Source organism: Gekko japonicus, unplaced genomic scaffold (assembly GCF_001447785.1).
Source record: "Gekko japonicus isolate JY-2015 unplaced genomic scaffold, Gekko_japonicus_V1.1 scaffold2357, whole genome shotgun sequence".
Classification (NCBI taxonomy): Eukaryota; Metazoa; Chordata; class Lepidosauria; order Squamata; family Gekkonidae; genus Gekko; species Gekko japonicus.
The window spans coordinates 223,407-233,529 of NW_015164729.1; the positions used below are offsets into that span (position 1 = coordinate 223,407).

General features: G+C 48.9%; 1 protein-coding gene across 1 annotated transcript in view; it reads left to right on the forward strand.

Annotated features, from left to right (window-relative positions):
- LOC107109032 (coiled-coil domain-containing protein 162-like) overlaps positions 1-10,123 on the forward strand; it is a 51,640-nt gene that overhangs the window by 23,280 nt on the left and 18,237 nt on the right. Inside the window, exons 8-10 of the mRNA XM_015409608.1 lie at positions 4,270-4,404; positions 7,500-8,028; positions 8,302-8,396. Coding sequence (XP_015265094.1) covers positions 4,270-4,404; positions 7,500-8,028; positions 8,302-8,396 — 759 coding nt within the window. The remainder of the gene's footprint in view (positions 1-4,269; positions 4,405-7,499; positions 8,029-8,301; positions 8,397-10,123) is intronic.

Sequence of the window (10,123 nt, forward strand, 5' to 3'; positions counted from 1 at the left end):
TCACCTTTACATATTCTTGAAACAAGCAAGTTTTTTATTTGGAGATACTGAAATACAAGTATTAATCCATTATTGCTTTCAAATACAATATTATATTGAACTTTTTTAAAAAAATCACTAAACTGCAGTATCTGTCCAATCCTGATCTTTCCTGTATTAGACTATTTATATTTTTAACAGCACCTCTCTGCTATTACTCCATGAAGCCATCCAGTATGACCTTACTGTATAATAATTTAATAAATGTGCCTGTTTTTAAAGCTTTTACTGATTCATCAACTGTGTACTGCTTTGGAAAGAAAAGACTTTTCCTCTGTCATATAGATGCCTCGGTAGCTGCCAGATTAGGTTAGTGCAGTGTGCTCCATGTGGGCTGCCCTTGTGGATGGTTTGGAAATATCAGTTGATCCAAAATGTAGCTGTGTAATTACTATCTGCTGCTTGCCAAATGGAACATATTACACTAGTGCTTAGGGGTGGCACTTGTTGCCAATTTGTTTCCAGGATAAATTCAGGATACTGGTAGATGACCTCCAACTAATGTACTTAGAATTTCCTTGGGACTTTAGATCATCTGCTGGGGCCCTGCTCCAGGTCCTACCTGTGGTAAGTATGGCATCCCATAGCTGGAGAGACTTCACTGAAAGCACCCCATTTGTACAATGGTCTCCTACAGAAAGAAAAGAAGCAGCCACTCTTTTGACCTTAATGACTACCTGTTTTCCACCAAACAATAACATTTGTCATTTTTGCTTGTTTATTTTGTATTTTAGAGTTGTTTTAAAAGCTATTTTAGTCATTTTTTGTTAGCTGCATTGCGGTCCCAAAACTGAATGGGAAGAATGGTTATAAATACATTTTAAAATAAGATTGGTATGACACAACAAAAACAATTCCCTCCCTCAAGAATTGATTCTAAAATGGATACTTGTTTACTATTGTACTAGCAGTAAAGCCCGTTGTGGAAATAAATACAACGAGATCTAGAAAGAGGCTCTGGGGGAGTGCTCTGGCTTTGGGCAAACAGTGTCATTTTGCTGTGGTGACCTCAGCAGGGTATAATGACAGAGTCCACTGTTTTCTCCAGAGGAACTGATCTCTGCTACCTGAAGAGCAGTTGTAATAGTGAGTGATCTGTAGCCCTCACCTGGAGATTGGCAACAATTGTTACCCAGGATGAAATGGCTGGTTTGGAGGGTGGAGTCTATGGCAGTGTACCTGTCTGAGGTCCCACCCCTCCTCAAACCTCACCCTCTTCAGGCTCCATCCCTCAAATCTCCAGGAATTTCCCATCTGGAGTTGGCAACCCTATCAGGACTGGCCCCAATGTGTTTTCTCCCAAAGGCCAAAGTAGGTGACAGGACCAAGCTTAGTTGCCTACCAACAGGCACTGAGGGGAAAGTAGGATTGCCAGCTCTAAGGAGGGAAATACCTGGAGGTTTGGGGGGTGGATTCTGTAGAGGGCAGGGCGACGGAGGCATCGGCCTTCTGTCGCCCGCCTTGATCTCCAGGTCCCACCTGGAGATTGGCAACCCTAGGGGAAAGTCAGCTGCACAGCAGGGGGTTGAAGAGAATGGTTTGATGGGTGCTGGGCCAAGATTGGCAACAATAGTTCCCCAGGAGCAAATAGCTGGGTTGGAGGGTGGAGTCTATGGCACTGTAACCTGTCTGATGTCCCCCTCTCCGGCCTCCACTCCTCAAATCTCCAGGATTTTCCATACCTAAAGCTGGCAACTTTATCTCCTCCCCTCTCAGTAGCCTCTTATTTTGCCTTAAATTGGTTTTGATGCCAGCAGAGTGAGAAAATGCCAGAGGCTCTGGGTGGGTGCCTCATCGTAAATGCACCAAACAATTCCTAAAGATTTGCCAAAACACTACTCTGTCGACAAATTGCAGCACTTTGAATTAGCACCAGAGCTTTAAGAGCTCTCCAGCTGTCACCTGGAGACTGGCAACAGCTTGTTTGGAGGGTGGGGAGTATGGCATTGTATCTGTCTGAGGTCCTCCTCTTCCTCTTCCTCCTCCTCCTCCTCAGACCCCACCCTCAGCAGGCTTCATTCCTAAACTATCCTGGAAGTTTCCAACCTGGAGTTGGCAACCCTATGTCCTTTCCAGGCACCCATCAGCCTAACCTTTATCTGCCTGTCTGTCTTCAAGTTTACTCCCCCCCCCCCAGCCTCTGCCTAGGGACCAGCTGACATCATTCTCCTCTCCCCCATATGATCCGCACAACTACCCTATGCGGCATGTTATGGTTGAAAGTGTGTGAATGGTCCATAGTCCCCCAGGCAGCTTTTAAAACATGAACCTGGGACCTGCACACCATCACTGCCTTGTGGGGGGGGGGAGTATGAGGTGTGGAATGGAGTGAAGTCCAATCAGCTTCCATATGCAAAAGACCTTGAAGGTTCCATATGCAACTGACATTTCAACTGCCTTGCGGGGAGGGGGGTGAGTTTGAGGTGTGGAATGCAGTGAAGTCCAAACAGCTTCCATATGCAAAAGACTTTGAAACGCTGGGCGGGACTGCACAAAGCAGCCAGTCATCCCAGCCAGCGTCTTCTGACTGACAGTTCAAGCGTCCATACACTAAAGGGGCCAAATTTAGAATGTTCATATAGAATGTTCTTACTCAATTATATATAAGGAGAGATATTAAGGAAATGTGTCTGCTATCATGTTTTAAATGTATTGCTTTATGCCAGATGTTTTCCTTTAGTCATCTTGCTGTATAATGTTCTGTTTACTCTGATTTGGCTGGGTAATAAATGAACTGGATGCTGGTTCAGTCACACGTACTTGAAATGCTTTCCTAAAATGGGACTTGACTGTAGCCTAAATTATTGCCTTAATCAGAAAGCCGATATTCTAAATATGCAAATATAGCACAAATAGAAGGAAGAGATCATATATCTAACTTAACTCAAAACTGGAGGAATAAAAACCATCCTAGATGAAATATGTGCATCATCAGCCCCATAGTTAGACATTTGGGGGGGGGGAAGAGGGGGCACAGTGGCTAATTTAACTAAATCAATTAAATCAAATTAATTAAAAATGCAATGGGGTCACCATGAGTCCGACACTACTCCACGGCGCTCCTTCCCTGCTCACTCTTGCTCTTTGGCTCACTCTGCCAGGCTCAGGGGAGGAAGAGAAAGCACCTCAGCCACGCAGCCCGATCCCTCCCATCCTCCTTTGAGAAAGCCTCCAAAGTGTAGAGGAAGTGAGGAGGCTGTTTGCCCTATCAGGCTCAGCTCCCCTGTCTCCTCCCTTCCCTCCCACTGCCCCCCAGCCTGGCGTGTGGGAGAAGCTGGCTGGCATTTCTTGGCAAGGAGGAGATACATTTGGGCAGGGTGGAAGAAACCACCTGTCTGCTCCAGTAACATGCTGCCCAGCTACCAAGGCTCTGTCACCCTCCCCTCCCTCTCAGACCTGGCAGCAGAGCAGCCGTAGCAGCACCTTTGCAGTGGCCACCAGCGAAGTCCAGAAGCCACCATCTGCCCCAGGGAGGGAGGGAGGGAGGGAAGAAAGGATAAGGTGGCTGCACTAACCTCGTTGCCAGTTTCTGGGAGGCTCCTGGTGACTCGGCTTCTCCTGGGCAGGCTTGGCTAGTGGGAGTGGTGCCAGTGCGTAAGGGGGTCTTCCTGCTTCTGGCTGCTTTGCCCATGCTTTCACATGCTTTGCCCATGTGAAACTGAGCCACCCCACCGGGAGGGTCTGGCACATCTGTGGGGGGCATAGCCCCCCTCGCCCCTGGCCAGCTGCGGGCTACCACTGGTAGTGCTATAATGCAAAAATTAATTTTTCAAAGCCACGATGATAAGCCAAAGCTGCTGTTTTGGATAACTTTGAGTAGTCACAGGTGGTGTTCCCTCTAAGCTGTGTTAGTGTGAGATAGCTCACAGTTTTTTAGCCTCTGGCTCAAACATTTTTGTCTTAGCTCAAGAAGAATGGCTCCAGAGCAAACTAATTTATGCAGTAGCCAAATCACCTGCTCACAACTTTAATGCCAGTAGCTCACAAAATAGAATTTTTGCTCACAGGACTCCATAGCTTAGAAGGAACATTGGTCACAGGCAGAATGCTTCAGTTTCATTTAGGGGTATATTATTTATATGCTGTTTCCCAGGTTTTAGATTTGGCTTGCACCTTTTAGTCTTCCACAATACAAAATCTAATGCTTAAAATTGCACAACTAAACAGCTGTTTGTGAAATAGTAGATTTGTCAAATGAGGACTTGATGGAGGTTTATTTGCCTTTATTAGCAGGAGCAACTGCAGGAGCTAAGGGATGAAAACAGCCATTTGGGGGAGTTGGTGTGCAAACTGAAGACCATTAGTTGCTGGAAAGAAACAGTCCAAAAAGCAAAACTGTCTGCCTCCCTAAGAGAGATGGAGAAGGTGAGAGAAACAAAGCCCCTTTCTTCAGTAAGCTTGCTGAAATAAAGTCATTCTAGATTATGGCAATAAAGCATGTCTTAGCATCAACTTTTCCCAGTGTTTTAACTGTTTCTTCTGTTCTTATACTAGTTTCTTTCAATTGCTTTTGGGGAGCATCAAAGCTATGGTTGAGGTTGGTCATCTGGTCCAGCAGAGGGCGCAGTGCTATAGCTAGCATATTAGGGAAGTCAGTGGTTACTTCTGGTCTAGAGGCCGGCATTGCTGAGCTGGCAGTTCCTGTAGAAGGTATCCTCCTAGCTGCCATTTTATCAGCCTGTTGCGACATTGCTTACACAGAAGAAAAAAGTTCCTTTAAGTCTCTGAAAGTCTGTTAAGTCGTACGCTTCCTACTATTCCGCACACTACTCGGCTACAATAATGCTTTTCAGTCAGGACCATCACTCTGCCACTCATATTTGCTCTCACAATAACTTTTTCCAGGGTGGGATTAACTCCTCCCCCCTCCACTGTATCGACTTGGGCCTTTGGGGCAGTTATCCGCTTGGGCGCTTGGCTAGTTTTAAGATGTACACTCATGCTTCATTCCACGCGTTACTTCCAAAGGTAGGGAAAGCCTCTGAATGCTGGATCACTTGTTTACTCGGTCCGGCGTGCACCTCTACCTCCATTACTGGTCTTGCGGCAGCAGGACCTATCAGGGCAAAGAGGAGCCTCGATTCCTTGGCCGTTGCCTCGGAAGAGGCACCCCTCATGCTCCAGGCTATGAGCCCCCTCCAAGGGCTCTGGGGGGGCCTGGAATTGTCCGGGACCCCTCCTGTCTGCCACGGTTACAGGCCGCTCTCATTGGAGAACGATGGAGCACACCTGCCAGCAAGTCTCCAAAACTGGAAGTCCTATGCTATGGCCCTTTTAATACAACCCAAGACTGAATTAGCCTTTCTTGCCACCGCATCATACTGATTGCTCATATTTAGTTTACAGTTCACTCACCCCAAGATCTCTTTCGCATACACTACTCCCTAGAAACATATCCACCATCCAGTATTTGTGCTTGACATTTTTGTGACCCAGATGTAATACTGTGCATTTACCTTTGTTGAATTGCATCCTGTTTGCAATACTCCAGAGTATTTAGGTCTTGTTGAATTATAACTCTATCTTCTTGGGTGTTTGCAACTCCTCCCAATTTGGTAGCATCAGCATATCTAATGAGTAGCCCTTCTACCCCTTCATCCAGATCATTGATAAAAATATTGAAAAGTACCAGGCCCAAAACCAAGCCCTGCGGCATCCCACTGGACACCTCCCTCCAATCTGATGAAATGCCATTGACCACCACTCTTTGGGTGTGGTCCTCTAACCAGTTCCCTATCCACTGAACTGTCCTATAGTCCAGTCCACAGTCTTCCAGTTTTCCCATCAGAATGTCATGGGGAACCTTATCAAAAGCTTTACTGAAATCCAGGTAAATCCCATGATCCTGTAAGCTCGTCACACGATCAAAGAAGGAAATCAGGTTGGTCTGACAAGATCTGTTGGGGACAAAACCATGCTGACTTCCCCAGATCACTAAGTGGTCCTTCAGATGCTTACAGATCGATCCCTTTAAAATCTGCTCTAATATCTTCCCAGGAACAGAAGTCAGACTGACCGACTTGTAGTTTTCCAGGTCATCCTTCTTCCCTTTCTTAAAGATTGGGATAACATTCGCTCTTCTCCAATCTTGTGGCACATCCCCAGTCCTCCAGGAGGCCTTGAAGATGATGGACAGAGGCTCTGCAAGTTCCTTAGACAGTTCTTTGAGCACTCTTCGGTGCACACCATTTGGCCTAGGGATTTGTATTCATCCAGTGCAGCCAGGTGCCTCCACAACCTCCCTGTCAATGTCAACTGGACACTCAGGTGTCCTGTCATATCCTCTACCATCTCTAGATGGGCTCGAGTTCTTCAGGAAGAAAACAGAGGCAAAAAAGTCATTAAGCCTGTCTGCTTTTTCTCTGTCCTCCACCAGGGTTTCTCCTTCTACTCCCAAAAGTGGCACAATTGCCTCTTTCACCTTGCGTTTGCTTCTCACATATCTGTAGAAGTTTTTCTTATTGTAGCGAGCCCCCCTGGCCAGACCTAACTCATACTGAGCTTTGGTTTCTCTGATGGCTGATCTGCAGTACTTAGTAACTCTCATATGCTCCTCTTTGGAGGCCTGACCTTCCCTCCATTTCCTTTTTCTCCCTTAGCTTATTCTGGAGGTTTTGGTTCATCCACATCGGTTTCTTAGAGCCCTTACCATGTTTCCATCTTGCTGGAATAGTATGGGCTTGAACTCGCAAAAACTTATGTACTGTAGAACTGAGAGGGGGCTCAGAAGGGAGATCGACTCTTCCTTCTTCTCCTTGACTTCCTTCTTCATGTGTTTGCAGATTTCCCAGGCTCTTATTAATAAAATCCTCCCCTTCCTTGATTTCCTGAAGGGTGGTGAGGATCTCCTGCAGGCTCTGAATATTCTCCTCCAAAAGCTTGACCAGCTTACAGTTCTGACAAGTGAAGTCCGTCTTCTCTTCCAGGAGGAAAACAAACATGGCACACTCCATGCAGGTGACTGGAAAGGGGCCTTCACTCAACATCATTGCCATCAAAGTATATTCCAAGAGTACTCTGAGCAGAGTTTCGGGGCCCTCAGGCACATCCTGTCAGCTATGCTGTCATATGGTTTATGGGCCTAGGTTCACTTTCATGACCTGTGTGCCAGTTGCTGCCGCATTCCTTTCTTTTCGCTTCTCCCCCTCGTTATCACTGATCTTGTAGCCAGCCTGTGTAATGTCTTCCCATCAATTAACCGTGAGACTAGTTACATTTCCCAGCCTCAGCTCTAACTGCCTTGGTCCTCTTTTCCGCCCGCGGGAGTCAGGCCGATTGGCCCATAGGTATGTGTGTGTGGGGGGGTTGCATTTGAATACCCTATATGTCTCACAGAGTTCTATGATGTAGTTATTCCTAACAGTGACTGTGTCTATACTACCATAATGCTAGCAACAAAGTATAACCTTCGAAGAAGTGTGTGCTCTGTTGTTTGACTGTGGGTCCTGACATTCTGTTAGGAATCCCTCTTTTCCCTACTTCCTCGCATCTCTCAAGCCGAAATGAACGAAGATGAGGAGAAACCTGTTCGTAAGACGACGGAGAGTGAGGTTCCTAGCACTCAGACTGAGGTACCGGTGACCACCACACCACCGGTGACTGCCCCAATACCGACTCAGAGTCTAGGTACTGTGCCGAAGATGTCAATGGCCAAGTTGTTCCTGACCCTGCGCGGCCCGCGGCAGCTGGCCAGGCAGTCATATCAGCCGGGCAGTTTGCGGTGGGGGCAGTTCAACCCAGACTCAACGGAGATGTACTCCCTCACTCAGGGGCCACGGAGAGACAGTCGGTTTGATATCGGGTTCCAATCTGATGCCAGCTTCCTGCCATTTGGGGGTACCTCGGAGGCAGCAACCGGAGCATGGGTGACAGGCAGCTCAAAAGCGTGTAGCGGCCCCACATCTCTGGAGGAGGAGTTTGACTGGGCCCAATGCCTGTCTCCAGATGAGACAGGAATTCGAGGACACGCTCCTGGCCATACCGGACATGGTAATAAGAACGCTGCGAGCAGAGTGTGAGGTGCCACAACCAGCGCCGGCCCCTGCACCTCCCCAGGATGCTCCCCCCATTCCAGTGCCACAAGGCCCGGGGCCTGCTGGCCCGCCTGTAATTCCATGCCCAGGCCAGACAGCCCGAGGGGCCCCATCCTTCACCAGTCAAAAGATCTAATCGAGGCGACCTTCGATGGGGACCCGGAAGAGTTGTCATACTTTGTGGTTTGAGATATGAAGTTTGTGGGAAAATGGGGTCACCTGTTCCCAGATGACAGCAGCCGAGTGGATGTAATCACAGCTCGCTTGAGAGGGGCCACGGCCACTTGGTACGTGGGCTTGCACAATGTGAGGGGCCCGGAGCTGGTGAGTGTGGATGCTTTTATGTGGGCGTTGCGTGCCCAGTTTGAGGACCGAAATGCTGGCCCGAAGGCTAGGGCAATTCCTGAGCACCCTGAAACAATGGAAGTGGCTGGTGAGGGAATACTCATCAGAGTTTAAACTGCACGCGGCTAAGGTATGAAATTGGCCAGACCAAGTCTTGGCCGAGGTGTACCGGGTGGGGCCGAATCAAGAGATCCGTGAGACGGTCCTACGCTCGGTGGATCCGATATCTCTCCTGGCATGGATGCAAGAAGTAGAGAGCGTGGAGGGCTGTCTCAACACTCTGCGCCTAGACATTGCTGCAGCGGGAGGAAAACCTAACCCTCCCCCGGCCCAGAAGGGAAAGCCGGTAAGACCGCCTGAAACGCTCAGGGATCAACGCCTGAAGCAGAGGCTGTGCCTAAGGTGCGGGGAACGGGCCTGCTTTGCCACCAACTCCAGCAGATCGAGCCCTGGAAAACTGGGGAAACCCGAGCCGGCCAAGCTGTGGGTGGAGACCCCGGTGAAGAAACCATCAAGCAAGCCGAAATTCGCTAAGGTGCTGCAGGCAACCCCGGAGGACACCGAGGACAGCACCAGTGAGTACGACAACACCGAGCTGGCGGGAAAAGGCCATGTCCTGCTGTGAGAGGCGCGGAGCAGCAGGGCCCAATCCTGGAGGCGCCAAATGTGGTGAGCAGCTACCCTCCCCTCTTTTTCGTGACTGTGACCCTCATGAATCCGGCCAAGGGGACCCACATCAGAGTAAGGGGTCTCATTGACTCAGGGTGCGGGAGGGACCTTATCAATCCATCTTTAGTGGCGGGGCTGGAAGCCATGGTGGTGCAGTGTCAGCAAGCTGCCATGGTGTTCTGTGTTACTTGTGTCTTTGTACTGTTGCTCACCCCCCCCTGCCTGTTAGCCAGTATTTTATTCTGCTGTAATGCCTAAGCCAAACAACTGGAGGATGTATTGGGAGAGTTCGCTTCACTGCCAGCTTGTTGCTTTTAGAGCCTGGGAACTGCACCTGTGTTATGTCTGGAGATAGCCTGGTTCTCAGGGAATGAGCGCGAAACCGTTTTAGTTCACCCGCCAGCGGGAAAGTGACCCATTGGTTCTGTACCTGTTTCAAATCCCTTTATTATGCTTGCCCTAACCGTTTGTAGTCAGTTCTAACAAAGAACGTGTTTGAGTATCTTCCAATGCTTTGAAATAAAATCTTGCTTTTAAAACGTGGATTTATTCTCGATGCTTGGGATCCCAACATATTGTTAGAACTCTCATCGTTCCTGTCGTCCCGAGTCTGGCGAGATCATGAGCGGGATAGAGGGAACCACACCTAACACGGAGGGGGACACGGGATCGGTCCCAACGACCTCCACAACGTTGATCACCACGACGGCTGCATCTTCGTTGGGTGCGGTGGGGGGAACGATTCCCCGGCTACCTGCTTACTTGTCCTGGCCGCCTCCAACCCCTTCGCAATGGGGCCAGCGGCAGACACCAATGCAGGAGGATTGGACTATGTAAATGCCAAGGGCACCAGGGAGGTTTATTCCCGCCGTGGCAGTGGACTTCGGGAGAGTCTGTTCGATAAAGGATTATTTCCCGACACGGAGAAGCCGGCTGATGGCGGGAAGTATAGAGCTATCCTCCGTGACACTGAGGATTGGATGTATGAACCGTTTGGAGAGGGAGCTTCGGCGCCTCCAAGCGAAGGGGACTATGAG